This window comes from Gastrolobium bilobum, unplaced genomic scaffold, assembly GCF_033153095.1.
Source record: "Gastrolobium bilobum isolate Gb01-03AN ecotype WA unplaced genomic scaffold, APGP_CSIRO_Gbil_v1 utg6129, whole genome shotgun sequence".
Lineage (NCBI taxonomy): Eukaryota > Viridiplantae > Streptophyta > Magnoliopsida > Fabales > Fabaceae > Gastrolobium > Gastrolobium bilobum.
The window spans coordinates 241,458-264,049 of record NW_026895895.1 but is presented as its reverse complement, the minus strand read 5'-3'; the positions used below and the strand labels follow the sequence as shown (position 1 = coordinate 264,049).

General features: G+C 33.5%; 3 protein-coding genes across 5 annotated transcripts; 1 reads left to right on the top strand and 2 right to left on the bottom strand.

The window, feature by feature from the left end:
- Positions 1–255: 255 nt before the first annotated feature.
- On the bottom strand, positions 256–1,499 carry LOC133296679 (protein EARLY FLOWERING 4-like). Its single transcript, XM_061495725.1, has one exon. The coding sequence runs from the start codon at positions 1,375–1,377 to the stop codon at positions 979–981; it is 399 nt and encodes a 132-aa protein (XP_061351709.1). The 5' UTR covers positions 1,378–1,499; the 3' UTR covers positions 256–978.
- Positions 1,500–9,950: 8,451 nt separating this feature from the next.
- Positions 9,951–12,196, top strand: LOC133296735 (uncharacterized). The gene is made up of 4 exons (XM_061495787.1): positions 9,951–10,284; positions 10,400–10,659; positions 11,679–11,858; positions 12,003–12,196. Exons 1-3 carry the CDS (start codon positions 10,011–10,013, stop codon positions 11,742–11,744), a joined length of 600 nt encoding a protein of 199 aa, XP_061351771.1. The 5' UTR covers positions 9,951–10,010; the 3' UTR covers positions 11,745–11,858; positions 12,003–12,196.
- A 445-nt stretch (positions 12,197–12,641) lies between these two features.
- LOC133296694 (3beta,22alpha-dihydroxysteroid 3-dehydrogenase-like) lies at positions 12,642–18,286 on the bottom strand. Of its 3 annotated transcripts, none has more exons than XM_061495747.1 (8): positions 17,679–18,286; positions 16,197–16,346; positions 15,865–16,110; positions 13,831–13,920; positions 13,506–13,584; positions 13,295–13,404; positions 13,077–13,210; positions 12,642–12,965 (listed from the first exon to the last, which is right to left on the bottom strand). In XM_061495747.1, the coding sequence occupies exons 1-8, from the start codon at positions 18,192–18,194 to the stop codon at positions 12,851–12,853; spliced, it is 1,440 nt and encodes a 479-aa protein (XP_061351731.1). In that variant the 5' UTR covers positions 18,195–18,286; the 3' UTR covers positions 12,642–12,850. The 3 variants fall into 3 exon arrangements, with proteins under 3 accessions (XP_061351731.1, XP_061351733.1, XP_061351730.1); XM_061495749.1 differs by having other exon boundaries at positions 13,298–13,404; XM_061495746.1 differs by having other exon boundaries at positions 13,077–13,207; positions 13,298–13,404.
- Positions 18,287–22,592: the final 4,306 nt, after the last annotated feature.

The window sequence follows — 22,592 nt, the reverse complement described above, 5'->3', positions numbered from 1 at the left end:
AGTTTCAATTCCTGTTTTATGTTCTCAACTAAGAAAAAGATTTCATGTCTCGGTAATAGCTTTTGAACATTGAGTTTCATTTGGTGGCTATGTAATCTGAGATTAATGGCTTATAAAATATATTATTGTTTTTTCCAATTTTTTTTTTGGAAGGCCCACGGGCTGGCCCTAACTCATAAGACTTTTGGCCCATGTGACCCAATATTATTGTGGGCTTTTGGCACTGCAGGCTTTTTGGCCCTAACCCACATGGGCTAAGGTTAAATGGGTCGGACTGACCCATTTTGACAGCTCTAAATTTGATTCTATAAAGATACTGCCAATGAAGAAAAATTAAAGGTAAGCATATATAACTCAATACTAGGTAAATTCATTTGTTTTGTGACATCTGAATGTTACGTTGTCATGTCAAATAACAGTTATAGTTACTCATTGCCAACACAAAGGACCTAATTCAAACATTGATATAGGCTAGATAGACAGGTTGTAATGAGAACTTGATTCTGGTCACAGTTATTCAAATTTGCCAGTCATAATCAAAATATGGCAGTATTTTTCAGCAACAACGGAACAGTTCAAACATCAAATATATATCAATAGCCTTGCTTATTCTTCTTTTTATTTTTCAATAAATATCGAGGTTACTGATATGACAAATTCAAAATTAAATTCTAAGGTATGAAAGTTGTGGCGCATCAAAGCACAAAACTTATTACCCGGTTCAATCAAAATTGAAATATAGCCCAATTCAAACAGCTTAATTTTCTTAGTGTTCAACAGGGTGGGAATTTTATTCATTTGCAATAACTAGTTTATTGATCTTCCCATTAACTAGAAATCCAAAATCCAACCTAGAGATAACATAAGCTACTTGGGCAGTGATTCAAGACACTGCTATAATAAATTACCAAGAAGGGACACAGAACCCACTGAAAGTGAGGTTGAGTTTGAAATCAGAGAGACAAGGCACGTGATGGGTCATGACTGGTCACGTGTTGTAGTGTTCTTGGAGTGTTGTTGGCAGGCAGTGGAGAAATTGGAATTGAGGTCAGAGTAGAGAGAGACAACCTTAGACATGTTGCCGTTGAGTTCCTGAATCAAAGAAACGTTCTTGACCATGTTGTTGGATAGCCTTGACCGTTGGTTCTCGTTGACCTGCTGAATCAGGAGGCGGTTACGGTCCAACACCGATTGCACCTCGCGGAAGCTCTCGTTGAACGATGCCCACACCTCGGGCTCGCCGTCCACCACCTCGCCTTGGGACTCGTCGGTGGTGGAGCGGCGAGGCTTCTTGGGTGGTTTTTGGCGGTGGTGACAGCGGTCTTCTTCCACGGTGGATTCCGCGGCGGAAGAGGAGGAGGAATGAAGGGAGGTCATGTTATGAGCACCAAGTGGCAAAAGTTAGGTGAAGAAAGTGTTTTGATTAATAATGCAAATTTGCAAAATTGTTTTTGTTAATTTGACAGAGACAGAGGCAAAAACAAATGTCGTTATGTAAGATTTCCTTGATTGGGTTATCCGAGTCGAGTTTAGTTAAAATTCAACTCTTGTGAGTTTATTTGATCAGATAAATTTATTTAAATTTGTAAAATCTATGTTCGGGAGAAACTTCGGACCTATTTTTTCACTTCATCAGTTATCTCAAAATACCACATCTCAAGTGATATTCTGTAACAGTGAATTTGATCCAAAAATCAACCCAAAATCAAAATCCTGAACCAAACGTGATATTTTTCAATATCCACTTGCACTTTTTCATCAATCCCAAAATAAATCTTTTAGACTACTTGAGAAAAATAAATTTTTTTTTTTTTGTAATAAGAAAAATAAATTTTAGTTTACACGCTCTTCAAGTTCAAAGAGATTCAGACAATTGTTAACCCTATCACTCCAAAATTCAGTTTTTTGAGGGTAGGAAAAAATATTATGACGTTATTGTAGCAAAATGGTTCAATTCAACCCCTGAACTGTACGTTTAACCCGATATAAATGGGGGTTGTTTTTTTTTTGAAAAATATTAAATAATGACTTTTTTTATGAGTTCACGAATATATATAACTTATCTATATTACACCCAAAACGAAGTTGTTTTGAGGTAAAAATTAAAATATTTTTGTAATTATAATTTATTTCAGGATTATAATAGTTTTTTTCATTATATTTTTTTAATTTTTGAATCCAAAACGATATCGCTTTAAGAGCGAATATAGATGATTTATCTACATTCACCTAAAAAACATTAAATTCTTTTTTTATACCTCTTTTGTCTTTGTTTGATACTTCTTATATCTATTGGGAATATTTTTTTTTTTTAGAATTCACTTTTTTTATATGTTAAAAAGTAGAGCTGTCAAAATGGGCCAATTCGGCCCATTTAGCCCTAGCCCAAGTGGGTTAGGGCCAAAAAGTCCGCAGGGCCAAAAAGCCCACAATGATATAGATCCACACTGGCCAAAGTCCTAGAGGTTAGGGCCAGCCCGCGGGCCTTTTAAAAAAATAATATGTATTTTTAAAAAAAATATTTATAATAAAATGGTGCATAGAAATTATTAGAAGAAATAAAAATAATTAATTTTTAGAAAATTGTCACTTTTTAAAAAAATTATTGCATAGAAATTTTTTCGTAAAAAGTTTTGACACAAAACATTTCTGTAAAAAAGTTGACGAAAAAAAAAATTCGTCAAAATTCTTTACCGAATCTAAATTCCGTAAAAGTTTTTGACGGAAAAATTTCCGTCAAAATTCTTGACGAAAAAATTTTCATTGAAATTTTTGATGAAAAAAGTTTTTGTTGAAATTTTTTACGAAAAAAATTTCCGTCAAAATTTTTGACACAAAAATTTACGTCGAAATTTTTGATGAAAAAAGTTTTGGTCGAAATTTTTGACGAAAAAAATTTCCGTCAAAAAATTTCGACGAAAATATTTTTGACAAAATTTTCGATAAAAAATATTTCTATCAAAATTTTAAACGGAACACATTTTTGTTAAAAATTTTCCACGAAAATTATTTCTGTAAAAATCTTTGACGAAAAAATTTCTGGAAAAAATTTCAACGAAAAAAATATTTTGTCAAAAATCTTTACAAAATCTAAATTCCGTCGAAAGTTTCACAGATATAATTCCCTCAAAAATTTTGAAAAAAAAATATTTCCGTTGTAATTTTCATTGGATCACATTTTCATCGAAGATTTTGGACGAAAAATATTCCGTCAAAATTTTTGAATGAATTCTTTTTTCTGTTAAAACTTTTGATGAAATTTTTTCGTTGTAAATTGGGTTGAATATTGTAGCCCGCGGGCTAGCCCTTACCTAACCCTATAATGAGGAACTTTAAAAGAATGAGCTTAAAATGACCCCATTTTATAGAGAGCTAAAATTTTATAGCGCCGATCCTCTTGAACCCCTTTTGACAGCTCTATTTAAAAGGTTAGAACGGGTCGGGATTTTTAAAATTTTCAGCACAATCTCTAAAGTAGGTGGGGATGGGTCGAAAGTTGGGCGAGATATGTTACTGCGAGGCAGATTATTCGCTTTGCCATTTCAATATTTGAGGTTAAACTATTAAATTAAATTATTTATTTAAAATTATTTTTAAAGGAAAGGATATGTCCTTATTTCGATATAGAGTCATATAAATTAAAGTCTTACTTATATCACGAAATACGTGAATTAATTGATATATAATTGTTCCAATTTGATTAATAGTTTCCAGTTTGAATCTTAAATATACAACTACATTAATAACTTAATAACGAAGAGTTTTATAGTCAACTGAATTAATCGATTAAGCAATGAATGAGTAGAGAAATCTTTAAAAAAAAAAAACTTCAATTTAATAATTATTTTCGATCATTTGACTTCTTGTAGCTTGTGTGGGAAGGAAAATTCGTAGTAAAAGATGTGAAAGGCATCTAAATAAATGTATATAGGGAATATAAGATCCTTGTATACTTAATTATTGACTTTTCGATTAACTCTTTCGCCGATTCCATCAACACGCATTTAATATAAAAAAAAAGGTAACTTAGTCTTATTATGCCGTATTCTCTCCTTTTCAAGAAAGTGATTCTTACATATTTTAACATGTATCCTAATCAATAATGTATACACACATTTATACATATATAAACCAAAATACTGTAAAACGGATTTACTTTTGCATTTTTATTTTTATTTTTTCAATGAGTTACTTAAGATCTATTTGGTTTAAAGAAATATTTTCTGTTTTCGCTAATAACTACAAAAATATTATCTTATTTTCACTATTTTCTGTATAATTTTTTTGAAAATAGGAAACAAATTAAAAATAAGGTAGTACGTTTGTAATTATTTGAAAATAAAAATTAAAAACCTCGTTAAACAAATTTCCTAGCCAAAGTCAAGATATGTGTGGTTTGGGGAGGGGGGAGCATACATGTGTAGGAGCCGGAGGGACGAATCCTGCATTAAGCAAGACCCTCATATTTGGTATGCTTGACTGCTCTCTAGAAATAAGCTTACATTTCTCATGACTCACGACTATAAACTGAAACATGAATAATATTTGCTTTTCTTGGTCCTTAATCATTTAACTACGTGGGCAAGGTTCCCTTCGTATGATTAATCCCTTTAATATTCAAGTTCTTCACATGCGTGTTGCAACTATTCTTGAACTCAGATTAGTCTTTTTATATTAATGTCATAAGCAGTGACGAAATTGCATTCTTAATATTCCACGTAGGCGCTATTCAATCATGAAATCCCAATCTCAAAAGGAAAATTTTTAATATGGTCCTGAACCATATTATTTTTTTTTGTGCTTTCTCACATATAACTTTTTCATTTTATTCCGCTTTTTTTTATTATCTATTTTTTCATTTTACGCCTTATTTAATTAAGAGAGCATGTGATCCAGAACCACACAATTAATGCTCCCTCAAGAGACCAAAACACAAAAGTTATTTGTTCGTGGGAAAAATATTTATCTTTTTAAATGATTTAACTTTATATCATTTAAGATTATAACTATTGATTTTTGTCAATCATTACGATTTATTGGGTTTCATTGTGAATTATTAATTAATTAAAAAATTTGACCCAATAAATTCTAAATGTTAATTGACGGAAATCAATGGTTAGAATCTAAAATGATACAAAGATAAATCATTTAAATGGACAAACATTTTTTTCTTTGTTTAATGAGAAATTTACTTCTTATATTGCTATAAAAAAATTTATTTTGTTATTAATATTAAATTTATTTTCTTTCTCTTTTTCTTCGGAAGTTGTCAATTGATATGGAGAAAGAAAAAAATAATTTTCATGTACTTTCTAAAATATATAATTATAATCGGTGACAAATTTTTATTTTTATTTTTTCGCAGAAACGAGAGTAAATAGGGATTTTTTTATAAGATGTACAATTTAAATATTTCTCCACTTATTTAACGGATGTGTGTCTATAGATAATTGGATAAACTGAAATAGCTGCTGCTAAGTTTGAATTAGTTTATGTTAGTTATCATTGTAACAAAAAATGTGGTCTAATATTACAAATAAAAAAATGCGGGTCTAAACAAATGAACAATTTTTTTGTTTTTTGAATTATGAAAGAAAAAAAAACTGTCTCCCTCTTAATTCCTTTCATTTTTACCGTTTTTTACTCAATAAATTATGTGTATTCCTATTTGCTAAAATGCTGTGTATCTGAGATTCTGATACAACTAATTATCTTTTGGCCAGCAAACAAATGATGGGTGCATACTTTGATTAATTTCATTATAAGAAAATAATGCATGCTTCTGTTTTTGTTAATAGATTATTACTTTCATATTCTATGGACAATCACACCAACCACCCACCAATCATTTGATATAATACACCACATACCTGTAATTAGGCTGTTACACTCGGCATATTTTGGTTTTAACTTCATCAAACTTCTAGCTCCATTCTAGCTTCAAATAAAGAAATTATATAATTTTTAATTTATACACCTGATTTTTTTTTCCAAAAGGCCAAGAAAAATTTCTAGATAAGTTCCGAAACGGTTGCAACTCAAAACAAAAAAGTGTTGACGTAAAAATTGAGATTTTTTTCTCCAAATTTCAAAAGAGTATGATATTGTAATAACCAATTAGGGTTACTATCAATCAATTTTACCGTTAGATCCAATGTTGTTAAAATTGAGATCTTAAGTAAAATCGAAAAGGATTTAAAAAATCGTAAAACGTAAAATCGTAATGTCAAAAAATCATAAAAGCGTTTGGAATATTAGTAAAATCGTTTTGATGAAATTTTTTTGTAAAAAAGTAAAATCGTAGTGATAAATCGAGATTTTAACAACAATTTATATCGATTATGTCATCTTTGTATGATTATGATTTCTCATTTCACATTAAACATGGAGAATCATAATCATACAAAGATGGAAATAAATATAAAGTATTAAATATGAGGAATCATAACCATACAAAGATGAAAATAAATATAACCGTTAGATCAACATAATCGATCTAATGGTGAAATTAATTGATAGTAATCTTGGTAGCAACCCTAATTATTGTTACAATATCCTTCTCCAAATTCAAATCGATTTCGTTCTTCTCATTTGTTCAAGAAGTATTCACGAACAGAAAATGAGAAAAATAAAGGCTCTCTCTCTCTTTGAATTTCAGGTTTTAACCGTGATTTTTGTGCAGAATATTCAATTCCTCTATTCTAAATCATGATTTATAAGGGTATTGGATAAAAGTCCTCCACCACGAATAAAGGCAAAAATTCCGTACTACTGTTAATTTGTAAAAGTATCTCAATACTGAAACACATTTGTAAAGATTGATGAGAGTAGAGCAGTCAAACATGTAGGGTGGACTGACGTGACCAGTCCCGCCGTTTACAACGACGAGATCAGCAGCCACATAGGATCCAACTCACGTGTGTGCATGTATCTCGCCACCTGCTGTGACTCATTTGAGTCCCGCCATATCAGTTGGCGAGACAAACACTGTCATCCGCCACGTGCCTTGACGTCTCTCATTCATTTGCAGCCATCCCATTCTTATCCCCTTACTTCTGCCCACTGCCCCTTCAAACCGTCTTCTTCTACTCACTGTTACCCGGTTCCTCCATTTTCGTAACTCGGTTGTGGAGTAAATGTGGGAAACAAATTTTCGTTGGCCAAATTTCCTTCTCCAGTCCGTTGGCACCTCAGTCGGAGCAAAGTGTGCATGTTCCCATCTTTTCCCCTTTCCTTTTAGTACTCTCTGAACCACAGGTAGAGTGTTGCTTATATTACCTTGATTTTTTTATATATGTGTAGTATTATTTTTTAGGGGTTATGGTGTTGTCTATCTGCATTATTTATAGGTGGATCTAGTTTGTTTGTTTTTTCAGGGACCACAGGTTTGGTGTTTATTTTTTTCGGGGACCACCGTTTGGTGTTGCATGTGGTATTTTTTTTGCATGTGTTTTTTAATTAATGAATGTTGCATGTGGTGTATTGATTTGGAGAGATACATGTGTTCTGAAATTGTTTTCATAATTACGACATAATTTTTTAATTACTTAGCTGTCAAACAAAATTATCACATGTATGTACAATTAATCCAAGACAAAAACAAGGTGGCATGAAAGGAAACTGATGTAGCCCCAACAAATTAAAAATAAAATAAAATGAAATGGTTGTTTTAGTAATTAGTAAATTTGTTTTAATTAGTAAAAACTGGCTCATTTGTTTTGCCTAATTAATAAAAAAACAGATTTGGCAAATATTAAAGCGATTATATAAAAAATGAATCATACAAGACGTTCAATGGCTAACCTGATGATGGTGGAATAACCGCATTATTGGACGTAGGGATAACAGTCTCCTGTGTTATGGGATTATCATGATGTTCATCATCACCTCCATCACTATCATTTTGATCATGGTCATTTGCCAGTAGAGTGCCTTCATCTTCTTCCTCCTCTTCATTGCCAGGTTCAACATCTACCATATAGTCGTTTTCATCTCCACTTGCAATAGTTGATTATGTGGGCTGGGGTACCGATGATGACGGCATTTGTGTCTGACTGTTAAGGTCCAACCCACGTGTCGGTATTGACATGTCGTCTGATGTCTCAATATCGACATATAACTCAACAAATTGAGACGTAGTAGAGTTTTGGACAAATGTTCCAAGAAAAATGTCAATGTCCTCATCATCAGTTATTTCAAAACCTGCATATTTCCGATTTCCACATGGGACTTGACCCGTGACTGAAGAAATTACCTGATTTTGTTGCAACTTCAACTTCTGACGAATCTTCTGAAGTAGATCTTCAATGGACAAGCCTCGGACAATATACATTGCTCTTTTTTCCCCTTCGAATCTCAACCCGCCTACACTGTTAATTTTAGAACCATTATAATATACAAAAGACCGATATTGTTCCATTGTACTGTGTATTTATGCAAATAACACAAAAGGATCAGATGAAAGTAGAGATTAAAAAAAGTAAATAAAAAACATTAAATACGCATTACAGCAACTCATACAAAAAAAATTACGACATTACAGCAAGGTGATACAACAAAATTTTAACATTACAAGCAAAGCAACTGATACAAAAAAAATTACGAGAAGTAAAGAACCCGTCAGTCAAAATCATATACAAAAATAGCAAACATCCCGAACTTTCAAAATGTCCCATACTGAGTAACACCGGAAGACCCTATATATAACCAGGCAGTTATTTCCGTAAGTGTCAGTGGCGAGATTAATTTTGTAGAGTACGGGACGCTACCCCACGAGTATCGCGTGGGGTGTGTAGAATGACAACGTAAACCGTCACCCAATGTGGCGGGAGTAGGTACACGTGGTTGGTACGCGTCACATTACCTGGCGGAGGTTTTGTATACGTGGCTTAGTCTCGCCAACTAATATGGCGGGTTACATGCACACACGTGAGTTGGATCTTATGTGGCTGTTGATCTCGTCGTTGTAAGCGGCGGGACTGGTCACGTCAGTCCACCCTACATGTTTGACTGCTCTACTCTCATCAATCTTTACAAATGTGTTTCAGTATGGAGATACTTTTACAAATTAACAGTAGTACAGAATTTTTGCCCACGAATAAGCGCGTCAACACAAGCTTAAAATAATTGAGAGTTCTATATAGGCAGCGTTAGTGAATTCAATTATGCAGCAGTAATCCCATAACAGAATCACAGCATCATATTACAGTTAGAAATGGTTTGGTTTCTAGATTGTGTTGCAGAATAAAACAAAATTATTAATATAACTCGTAAAGACAAAATGTTGCATGTGATCACATGTGTTCAATCTTTCGCTTCCACCCGTCACGCTTGATGGCAAAAAATATTGAAAGCACCCATTCATTGACCCTATGACTTTTCATTTCTTTGATGTAAGATCTTGTTGGATAGCTATACCTGAAATGCGTGTCATGCTAACAACGATCTAGAATTGAGGGTTGACATAGAATGTGTTGGGTATGGCTCATAAAGGTATTGAAATCTCATACATGATATTCACACATAATTTTCTTTTTCTTTTTTTAGTAACTTGAGCTTGAGCTATAAATTGGACTTTTTAAATTTTATTTATATTTTTTTGTAAATCAAGTGACGGTGTCCATGATGGCGTGAAGCTTGAAATTTTTTTTTTTTTTTTTTTTTATCGATTTGTGCAATTTATGTGTATGAATTTTCAACGGAACAATACTCCCCGTATAAAATAACATTGAAACATAGATACCGTTAATTGTGATTTAAGCATTTGGGTATTGTTGCCGTTGGGTTAGGGAATTAGAAATATTCTAAGTTTTGGGCTTATAAAGTTCCAAGCAATTGAGTGGACAAGTAAAGTCAAAAACATTGCACCTTCCAAGCCCCCCTCGTTTGCCTTGTGAATTGCATCATATATGCTTCTTTATTCCCTGTTATAAATACAAATATACCAGACATAGTTTTTGAAACACAGCTAGTATTGGAATTGGAAGGAATAATTACACATAGGGACCTAGATGGGTTTTTCAAAGGAAGAGAAATCCAAAAGGATATTGAGGGGTGTGAAGACTCTGTTCTTCTTGATCAACATGGTTATATCGCTGCTTCTTTTCTCCGTGCCGGTTCTCCTGGTTATTGCTGATGCACTTGTTCCTTCTGCTCTACTCTCTGCTCTTTCCCCCACTTCTCTCTCCCTCCAAACTCTGTTCTCCCATTTTGAGAACTACGATTTTCGATACTCTCTCATTGACATACCTCTCGTATCCATTATACGGTCTCTTGTCATCTTCTGTAAGTAAATGTACAAAGCAAAATTTTCAATTTTTAAGTGATTTTTAAGGACCCTTTTGAATCAAAAGTAATAGTCTGATTCCTCAGTTTCTGATTGTTCATGGGTTTTATGTAGGTGTTTATAGTTTTTGTGACGGACCAAGACTTTCACGTGGGCCTTATTTGGGGATCACCACTGTGTGCTCAGTGATGTCTCTGATATTTGTTTCCTTGAAAGCTGTTTATGTCTTTAGCAACTCGAGTGTAGATAGAACCTTCGAAATAGCTCTGTTCGCGTGCTCTTGTGCTTTGGCGGTGGGGCATATCGTTGTTGCATACAGAACAAGTTGCAGAGAAAGACGAAAGCTTTTGCTCTACAAAATTGACATCGAAGCTGTAAGAGTTTCCATCCTACTTTCCTTGCTCATAAAAATAAATAGAAAGAAGAAATATATATTTGCTATTTTTTGGGAAATGATCCATTAAGAAATTGCATTAATTTCCGAAATTAGTACGCGTTATTAATGAAAATTTCAAGATAATTTTTTACCCTTATTTCTTCGGAGTTATGATACTTCATGCTTGACACAAATCACATGATATCAATCACCATCCTTTCATATCTCAACTCTCTTTCGTCTTTCCTTTATTTTCATCAAATTTACCATTTTTTTTTCTTGTTTTGGTGGTAAATGATTGGTGGGTAAGAATAGGAAATTCAGTCAGGTAATGAGGTCCCCTGCAAGTAATTAAGATTAAAGCCAAAGAATCTTCCTTAGAGGACTTTTTAGTGCATTAGTAGGTTTGAGCACTTTATTCTGGAAGGGTTGAATATATTACCATGACAATTTTACTTGTGGCGGAGCAGCACCACCAAATTCATCTTGAATGGTTCAAACCAAATTCAAATTGGCCATTATACTCAGCTTTAGCAAAATAAATGATGCTGACTTTTCAAGACAGCCAAATGGAGCTGGTGAGAAATTGGTGAAAATCTACTCTCCAGAATGGTCAAAACCTTAATTTTTTTAATCATGATTTATAGATTTTGATAAAAAAAAAATAATAATATCCTTGAACATGCCAATTTTGAGAGAATCATAGAATATAAGACCTAGTCTTATTCACATGTGAATCTTGATTTATTTATTTTTATCGTTACTAAAATGATACCCTGCCTTGCGTTCAGCGAATCAGCATATAGTGGGTACTAGCTGCCCTTAATTGATTGCCAGGGGCCGACCATAAATATACATGGGTATCTATTCGATCATGTGTCGTATGCAGTTCCATGTTCACTTCTTTTTATATTAAATTCTAAATTTTTTTCAGCCTGAATAAATACGAATAATGGAAAAAGTGTATACGAATAATATTACTCTTAAAAAGTTGACCATCTCTTGATACGTGTGTAGATTTCAGCTTGCAAGAATGGGTATCCGAGGTATCCGAAGATTCTTCAAGAAGAAAGAATCAAATGAATCCGCTCTGACACTAGCATAGATGCTAGCTGAAAAATTATCAATCTAACATAGAGGTTTTCAGCCCCTCAATTACTCTTATTTAGTACGTCAGTGCGGCAAGGGATGCCTAAGGTAATTTACCCTTTTGAGAAAAAAGCTGTATTTTTTATTTTATTTTTTGGTAAAAAAAAGCTGTATTATTTTTGTTGTAACTTAAATAGTGATTTTTTAAAACCAAAACCTAAAATGCTACGCTTCTTGTCCTTGTATATACAGGTTTGTCCAAAGGAGACCTAACACATTGTAGAAACAGATTCAAGCCACCAGGTTACATTAACTCATTGAGTGGTGCATTGTAGGCATATATATACCATAGAGCTACTTCTTTGGCGATTATTTTATAGAGGAATTTTCATGTATAGCATTATCCACCTTGTTTGTTTTGTCCAATGGCAGCAACGAGTAAGATATGGCTTTCTATTTTTTAATGATGATTCATTATTAGCTCTACTGTATTTTTGTCACTGTGATGGGGTTTGATCTTTCACATCCTCATTTCCAATTCAATTCCCAACAAGGCATAAACACACACGCACAAAAAAAAAAAAAAAAAATTCATATAAGAACTGCTAAACTGGCGAATATAATTTTATTACTTATAAGTTATAATGAACATTAAACTGATTAAACTAATCTACAATCTCTCCTTCCTCTTCTTTACCTGTTTCCGGACCTTTTGACCCATCCAAGATGAATTGTGTCACTATTCACCGGTGTAATTCTCTCGGCAAATGATTTACTAATATAATGCGAAAAGAAACAATGCACATACTATTAGTGCACATTCAAGTCTCACATCATCTCATCTCATGTAAGAACTTGTGCAAATGCTAACACAAGCATACCATGCGGGGCATGCATGACATGAATAGGAACTATGAGGATACATGTCTTGCAAAACACGAAACATGACACGCATGTGCTAATTTTTGCACAAATTACGCATGAAAGCATGTGTCTTTTCGCATTAGATTAGTAAATCATTTGCCAACATAATTAAACTGATGAATAATTTCTAATTTTTCTTTCCATGGGACAAAAATCCCCGTTTCTGTGCTGTGCTCTTATGGCGCTTTACATTGTCCGGACTCTTCTCTACGCTTCACTATGATAGGATATCTCTTCTGCGTCCTAGTGGTTGGGAAAAATATGAGCTTATCTTCTTCTGCAGGAAACCAACTGGTATATAATTGAAAAAAAACATTAGTAATAGAAGAAATACGCTCCTTGATTACACACTAAAAGTGCTACTTAACAAACACCAAACGATGAAAAAATATTGTATTTCACCTGTAACCGGTGACAATGCGGTGAAGAAAGACAGAGAGCACCACTCTGGCAAGCTCATAGCCAGGGCAAAGCCGTGGCCCTCCTCCAAATGGTGTATATACGTTCCCAGGATTTGTTACTTCTGAGTTACTCTGCTATTTTGATCATAGGTAAAGCAAATAACACTTTGAAATCTAAGCCTCATTGAACAATGATAAATATAAAACGAGTGAGCGAGCTACCTGCCATCTCCATGGATTAAAGGTGCGGGCGTCTTTGAAATGATCAGGGTTTAGATGTACAGCACGAAATGATGCAAAAACTTGCCATCCCTTAGGAATAGTGTAACCTATTACAAGTGAGGAATTAAAACTAAGTTGTAAATTAAATTGTGCTTTGCCTATGAATATAATTGGTCATAGTTGATACGCTTTCTTCTTCGGTAATTACCTTTTATGTTGATGTCTGTCATTGCTCTCCTAAATATCCCACCGATTATGTTTGCCACCCTTAAAGTCTCATTTATAATCTGCATTGCACAGTTCAGTATAAAACTTGATTAATAACACTGATGAACTTAATTGAAGCTGTTTGTGCTTTGAATCTGGCTCCTGATAGGTGCCAAGTTGTTAAAACTTATTTCCTTAATTTTTTAATGAATGGTTATAATTATACATTTTATTCTCTAAAATGAATTCCTCTCGAACCAAATGCTTATGGTTTATGCATCTGTAATGAGTTTTGATGTTCTAAATCAGAATATAAATAAACTTACGCATTGAGTAAATGCCATTGACTTATAATCTGTCCACTCCAGTGGTGCCTCTGGGTAACTCTTCTTTGCTCTGATTTGATCATGCTCTTCCTGCCAAAACAACACAAACGGAGGTTTGGATTATGAATTGCACTGTGTAATAATTGACCACCCAAAGCAATACTCAATTAATTAATTAAATCTCCAAAATAACGATGGGGGTTTAAATCTCCAAGCTAATAGAACTTGTGCACAGCCCAAAAAACGAGTGCAAGGGACCAATGCTATGGTAATGCTAAATGCAACGGGACTAAAAATCAATGACATCATCATATTCACTTAAATTGCACCATTTGATCACAAATGGTTCCCGAAATAAAAGTGCACGATTTCTCATGGCATGGGAGGGGACCCGAGGGATAACTCTGCGCTGCAACAAAAACAGTTGCAGTTTTCCACAAACCAAGTACTTACGAAATGACGGATAAGACCCTAACGTGACGACAGCAAGTGCGTGAGAGTGTTTTTTTGTCTTTCCACCATGCAAACACGGGGATGGTCCGGTCAAAACACCAAACTGTGATCAGATTATGATTTCTGACATCTCTCGTTTTATTTTATATTTTTGGTTATCTTTCTCTTGAGTTTTGGTCATACACCAAAACTACTAGGCGTGCTGTAAAGAAATCCAATCAATGTGGGACTATATATCTCAACACGCCTCCTCACGCAAGAGTACTTTAGGCTAGAAGCGTGGAATTTTTATTTCAATTCCACTTTTAAAGCGGGGGACGGTGAGGCTCTGATACCATGTAAAGAACCTTGGGATACACCACTCCAAAAGCTAGCTCAAAGGGTGAGAGTGTTCAAGGCCTTATAAAGACTATATATCTCAACACGTGCAGTTCGGGTCTAACAATTTTGTCCGCTGTTTCAACAAATTTGACATAGTGGATGGCACCATTATTCCTTTTTTAATACAACTTTGATTATTGCATAAGTTTATGAAAGAAATTTTAGATAATTATATTTCAGTTTAGTAACTTCATTTTTCTCAGCAACAGAATAAAAAGTCTTTTAATTTTGCTGCCTTATTTATGTAAATCTTTGTGGTGAATCATAACGTTGAGCTGAGGAAGAGTAATCATAATCACGATAAGTAATTTAAAAGGTAGCTTTAATGGTGAAATTATCAAAATGACCACGCCAACCCGACACCTACCCACATCGTCCTCCTTGATGGTTGTTCTGTCCAAGCCAATGCATGAGTTTGAAGTTTTCAACTGTATTAACTGCGGTGGAAAGTTTTAGGGGACAGGCTTTTAACTGCTAGTTTCAATTTCACTTCAAAAGTATTAAACGAGCAGAATACGACAAAACCAGCCATCAAATCTTTCGCTTTCTCTGTCTCCCTCTCACGTCAAAAAGAAACTTGTGTCCAAATGATTTTTTTTATTTTATAAATAGTAATTTAGATTAGCTATTTATATATTAAGAGATTAAATTAGTTCTTTTTCTATAATTATGCATTCAAAAGAAAATTGAGTGTAAAAACAGAGAAAAAAAATTAGGTCAATCAATCTAGGGTGGGTGAAATGAAAAGCATCAGATAACGAAAATGAGGTTTCAATGGAGACAACACCGCATGAACAGTCATGGACATGGACACGGTGGGGGTAATTATAAGGAAGAACCTACATCTATATGGTCCACTACCCTAGCTGTACATATAAAAATATAAGCAAAACCGGTTTTATTCATATGTCATTAAATTGCAGGGAAAATATTTTTTTCATGTTACGTAAGAATTTAATTTTTATATTTGTGACTTTTTGATTTGTGTGTAAAAATGTTTTTTTTTTTTTAATAAATATCATTAGTTGAGTCACAACAGAGAATTTAATTCTCATGAAACATAAGAAAATCAAACCCCTTATATTAGTTAAGAAACATCGAAAAATTGAACGATAAAAAATAAAAGTAAATTTTTTTTATGAAAGACATATAATTAGCAAGATATATATGTTTTATAGTTAACGTTTATGTTTCATGTACCTTGAGCTGTGCCAATGCTAGAGGAGTCTCGGTGAGGAACTTGACGGCGAGAGTCATTATGGTAGAGGTGGTTTCGTAGCCCGCGACGAGCAATGCCAACATAAAGTCCACTATTTGCTCGTCGGAAAAGTGGTCGCCGGACGCCAACAGTGCCCCTAGCATATCATTCTTTTTCTCCCCCATTATGCTCTCTTTTCTTCTCTGCCTCACTATCAATGTTAATGCCTCTGCTACCTTCGTTCTTGCCTACATAATTAAACATTCCCTTAATTAATTACCATTTAACTTTATGAAATGTCAATTAAAAGCGTAATAAATTAAAGTTCATGCACCTTGATGGCTCTGCGGTAGGTAGTAGAGAACAGGGGTAAGGGTAGGGTGAAAAATCCTTCAATCACGAGAACGTACTCCTTCCTTAGAGTCTCTGTCCATTCACCAGGATCAAAGCTCATCAGCTGCTTTACCGTCAACTCAAACGTTATCTGCAAGTAACACAAAGCAAAATTATAATAAAAACAAATACCCATAATATCACCATCATCATTACACAATAGCTTAATAAAAAAGCAAAAACAAAAAAGTAGCAGTATTAGAGAAGAAAATGAAAGGGATTTTTTATTTTTAACAATTTTAGTATAAGAGTGAGATTTTATGTGAAATATTAAGTTTTGTTATCAGGTGCTTTTACCAGAGATGGTAAGGAATTAAAGATATTTTTAAAAAATAAAAGTATTTAAAAACATAAAAATTTAAAAGGAATTTTTTATTTTTAAAATTGTTATAAAACGCTACATATAACATGTCACATATGCAACTTGAACAAATTCTTTCGTGCAATTTATTTCTTATAATTTATGTGATTAATATTTTTCATCTTATAGGAAATATATACACACATAAAAATATATATAATCCATTTTTTTTCTATCTATTATCTTTACATGACCTCACATAAAGTTTACACACTTTTATATACGAGAAAAATGTTTATTCTTTTAAATGACACAATTTATATTATTTCACTCTCACAAGAAAGTGGGACCCACACCTATATTTTTTTTGTCAATTCTCTCTACTTTTTTATCTATCTTTTTTTCTCTCTTAAAATGATACAACTTTATCTCTTTTAAAATGACACACATTTTTCTCTTTATATATATAAAAAAAATTATCTATTTTCCAAAAAAAAAAAGATAAAATTATCTCTAACAGAGTAAAAAAAACCTTAATCTCATATTTTATATAGGAAATGATTATTATTATTCTTTGCAGACATTAAGCCATTTCGTTAACGTGGGGCCACTAATGCACGGAACGGGACACATTACACTAAAACATGGAATCTGAGTCACCAACCCCAGTTCCATTTCCATCACGTAAATCACAATCACATGCTACCATCAATATATAAACTTAATCAAAATTATAAGTCACAATATCTCATGCCAACACAAACCTTTCACTACTAATCAACCCAAAATTGAATAAAACAAAGTTAGTTTGAATGAAAATGTAAAATAAAAAATAAAAACTATAGAGACAACATTTCCAATGAACTTTGAACTAAATAAACAAAACAAACAAATTGCGAGATACATAAATCAACTCTCTTGAGCGGACAAGTTGAATATGATTTATGACATGATGGCAAGTGAGCTCGACTCGACCGATCCATCGCCTATTTGACTCAGTGATTTTATTTTTGGGAAAGTTGAGTCTTTTGTTTAGGTTTATTTTGCATTTTAGTAAAGAAAATTCTGTGATTAAATTCTCCAGATCGAGGGGGAAAAAACCAGGGGGCAGGGGTATCTAACCTTCTTGGCCTCCTCCATGAGAAAAACCCGGTCGGTCCAGGAATTCAAGTTGAGCCGGATGAGCCGGTCTATGTCAACCAGTAGATGATCCTTAATAATGGAGGAGTTGGCGAAGCTCATAGTGAGTGAGTGCATTCTCTTGTGGAGGGCACCCTTCATGAGAAGCAGAGAATGCTTCCCAAGGAGGTTCGATATCGAACCGGGGTAGCTACAATCGAACAGCTTCCCTTCGTTCAGCAGAATGAACCGGTTCGTTTCCGGGTCGGCAGAGAAAACCGTCGGCTCACCAAAGACGTGAGTAGTAAAGATTGGACCGTACCGGTTCACCCTCTGGTCAATGAAAGGCTCTGGGTTGTCGGTCTTGTAGGCAGATATGAGCTGCAGAGTCTCGCCGAGAAAGGGCAACCCCAGGCTTCCCGGCGGCAGTCGGAACCGCCGGTACCGGGACCTCCGGTGAAGGAAAAGAAGGATTGGAAAGATGATTACAAAGAAGAGTAATGTGAAGATATAAGCCATGGAAATGATGGAAAGCAGAGAGTAATAAGTAGTGTATGTATATATGAAGCAATAAGTTTATGGTATATGTATGTATTATATAGACTATAGAGAGAGGGGGAATTGAAGGAGCTTAGTGAATGAATGAATAGAGTGAGAGGTGGTGAGTGGTGATAATTTCAAGGAAGGGGCATTAATGGAGGAGAAGGAGGGAACACACGGGGGTATCTGGTGAGAATCTAAAAGTAGAAAAAGGACAGGAGGAAGAAATAAATGTAGGGATATTTTGGTATCTGATATCCATTCTTACCATTATTAAACTATTAAAAGAAATATTACTCTCATTTTATTTTAAAGATTTATTTATGTTTTCTCTCTTTAAAAATTGTATTTTTTTTTTTTAACGATGAATCCTACTTGAATTCTATCTGTAATATACGACAACTAATCTTATGTAACATGAGAATGACATTTTGCTTAAACTTTATCAGAGAAGGATAAGACTTTCGGTGGGGTAGTTTGGGAACAATATTTATTTTTTTTGAAAAGCTCCAAATCGCCATACGACTTTTTTCATAATCATTTATTTTCCTTTTATTTTTTCCATTCAAGTTTATTTTCATAAATATATTTATTTTGCCCCCCTAAACAACGAAAAAAATTAAATATTTACAAAAAGAGATAAGTAATTAAAGCAACAAACATATGAAAGTATTTAATGTGCATTCGGTGCACAAAAAATTTAATGAGTCAAGCCAATAAAAAACTTACTTCTTTTAAAAAGTTTGTAAGAAAAAGTAAAAACTTCCGCCAAACACGCAGAGTAAGGGTGTGCATGACAATCTTTCTATTTCCTAGCACTGTTTCTGAAAAGAAACAATCATTTTCTATTTCTGTTTCTTTGGAACAGTTTCTGAAAAAAAAATATGTTTGATAACAAATTCAATTTTTATTCCGAGAATGAAAATTGCGTTTGATAACAATACAAATAATCTATTAAATATAAATCTTTTTGGATCATCACTTTCCTTTTCATATGGTGGTTGTGGTGGTGGTGGTGGCAACAGAGGGTGGCGTGGTGGTAGCGGCGGCAGCAATACGACGGTGGTGGTGGCAGTGACGTGATGATGATAGTGGTGCTGATTGTGATGATAATGGCTACAGCGGTGGCGGTGGTAGTGGTGGGGATGGTGGTGGTGGAGGTGACGGCAGTGGCTGCGACAATGGTGGTGGGGATGATGGTTGGTGGCATTGGTGGCGGCGACAATGGTAGCGGTGGCATGGTGGTGGTGGTTGTGATACACTCATGGAGATGGTGGTGGTGGTGGCAGTGACAGTGGCTGCGGCGGTGGAGGTGGTGGTGGTGGTTGGTTGTGGCGGCAGTGGTGTCGGTGGTGGCTGTAGCAATGATAGTGGTGGTTGGTGACAGTGATGGTGATGTTAGCGGTGGCGTTGTGGTGGTGGTAGTGGTGGTGGTGGCAGTGGTTGCGGCGGTGGTGGTAGGTGACAGTGGTGATGGTGATGGTGGCGGTGACAGTGGTGATAGTGGCGGGGGTGGTGTAATGGTGGCGATGGTGATGGTGGTTGGCAGCGGTGTCGATGGTTGCTGCAACAATGATAGTAGTGGTTAGTGATAGTGGTGGTGATGGTGGCGGTGACATCATAGTGGTGGGGGAGGTCACGACAGCACTAGTGGTACGGCGACGACGATGGTGACAGTGGTCATGTTGGGATGATGGTGGTGGCGATCATGGTAAAGATGGAGAGTGATTAAGAGATATAAGTGTTTCTCGTTTTGTGCTCGGGAACAAAAAAATAAAAAATTTCTAATTCTTTTTTCTGTTCCCCATCACAAAAATTAATCTGGTTCATCTCGGGAACAAAAAAATACATCGGTTTTACCAAACGAGTTTTCTATCCATTTCTGTTACCGGGAACATAAATTAAAAAAAAAATTGATTCCGGAAAGGTTGTCATACACTATGAAGCACCGACACTTAAAAAACTCAGACGTGTCGTGTCTGACACTTCTCGACACTCTGGGACACTCTGACACTCCAACACGTATTATAGAAATTCAAAAAAAGATTCAAATGTTAAGTTGCGTTGAGTTTTTAGTTTCAATTATTAGATTCGTGGGATTACGATTACTATTTTATTGAGTTTAATGTAAATATTTGAGATATCTTATGTTTCTTTACAAAATTTATGAATATTATAAGTTTAGATACATTTTTTTTTAAATTATTGAATATTAAATATAATATATACTAAATAAATTAAAAATATTATTTAATATCAAAACGTGTCCTAACGTGTCGAAATCTAACATTTTTTAAAATTAACGTGTCAGAATATCGTGTCGTATCGTGTCACGTATCCCGTGTCAGTATCGGTGCTATATAGGTCATACACACCCTAAGTCATTAAAAAAAAGCGCAAGGATAAGAATCAGATTTTTAAACTTTTCCTTTATTATTTTTCTTGTATAGAAATTTTTTGAATAATAATATCGTAACATTAGGAAAATCAGGATTTGTTTCCATAAAAATCAATTATTTTTTTAAACTTTTCCTTTATTGTTTTCCTAGTATAGAAATATTTTGAATAATAATATCGTAACCTTAGGAAAATCATGATTTCCTTCCGTAAAAATCAATTATACTTTTAAACTTTTCCTTTATTATTTCTCTAGTATAGAAATATTTTGAATAATAATATCGTAACATTAGGAAAATCATGATTTGTTTCCATAAAATTCAATTATATTTTTAAACTTTTCCTTTTTTATTTCCCTAGTATAGAAATATTTTGAATAATAATATCTTACATTAGGAAAATCATGATTTCTTTCCGTAAAAACAATTATATTTTTAAACTTTTCCTTTATTATTTCCCTAGTATAGAAATATTTTAATAATAATTTTGTAACATTAGGAAAATCATGATTTGTTTCCATAAAAATCATTTAGGTTTTTAAAATTTTCCTTTTTTATTTTGCTATAGTATAGTAACATTTTGAATAATAATAAAGTAACATTAGGGAAATCATGATTTGTTTCCATTTTTTTTTAGAATAGATTTCAAATATCAAATTAATCATAATGGATTTCAAATATATTTGCTAGTACTGTCAAAATTGTTATTGAATTTTATATTTTGTAAAACTATATTCTGAAATTTTAATTTTTTTTGTCATTTCTCACATATTACTTTTAAAAACTAGAATTCAAAAATTTACGTGATTTGGTAGGAAATTACGTATATTTATAATTATAACTATCTCAAATTCAAATAAAAGCCACAAAAAATCTTATAACTTGAACTAAAACTTGCAACATTTAGTGAAAAACCTGTAAATTCTTAGTTGAGGGAGAAGCTCTGCCAACTGAAGCGTGCGCTTTTGTTTGGGAAAAAAAAGGAAACGAAAATGCGAAGGCAGAATGTGTGCAAAAAATACTCTTTTCTTTTAGTTATTGATTAAATCTTGGTGTATGTTACATTTACAAAGTATACTATGTATTTTCTGAAATACGCTAATAGCCGAGTCTATTTTTGAAAATACATAATTGAATTTGTAAGAATTTGTAAAAAAAAATTATAAATATAATATTTTCCTTAAAACTTTTATACATCTTGATTCTTGATTATGCATTTTCGAAAATGCATAATATAGTTTATAGGAGTTTGTAAATATAATCTATCATTTGAATTTAAGTTTTTAAAACATGAACTCAAGTTGGCATTTTAAAGAGAATGGCATAATAATATATTAACTAGAGAGTATTAGACATTATTTTATAGTGAAAAGCAGCAGATCGATCCATACAACGTGAGTCAATTTATGGGCATTTTCTGCAAAGTGCAAACCACTCATGTGCTCACAAACTTGTGAGAGACACTATACTTGATGGGTAGATCAAGCTCTAAATAGGCGTGCAGCTCTCTTGTTTTGTGATGCCATGTAAACCCACTAGTATACTTGGGAGAGGGAAAAGTATGCAGCCACCTATACACGTGTGTTATTTTGGTCCACAGTATAAAAAACAATAATGACAAAAAAAAAAAACCAAAAGGTCTAACCTATAATTAGTAGAGTACGTGACCTGTAATTATACTAGATATCTTTTTAATTTTTATAATTCTCAGAGATGATATTGTTGTAGATGATATAACTTTTAAGCAAACGGAACAACTAAGTCCTTTTCTTCATTAGGTAGCTAGAGTGGCTTATATGGATAAAAAATGTCAATAGCATTTGCTCGAGGATAAAAAAAAATTTAATAGATAAATATCATTATTAGAAATATGATTAAAAAGTGAATTTGATAAAAAAAAAGTTAGAAAAAATTGTTTGTTAGGCCAAAATATTACTGAAAAATTAGGTTATATTTTCTGAGTCTATATTTAGTTGAAGTT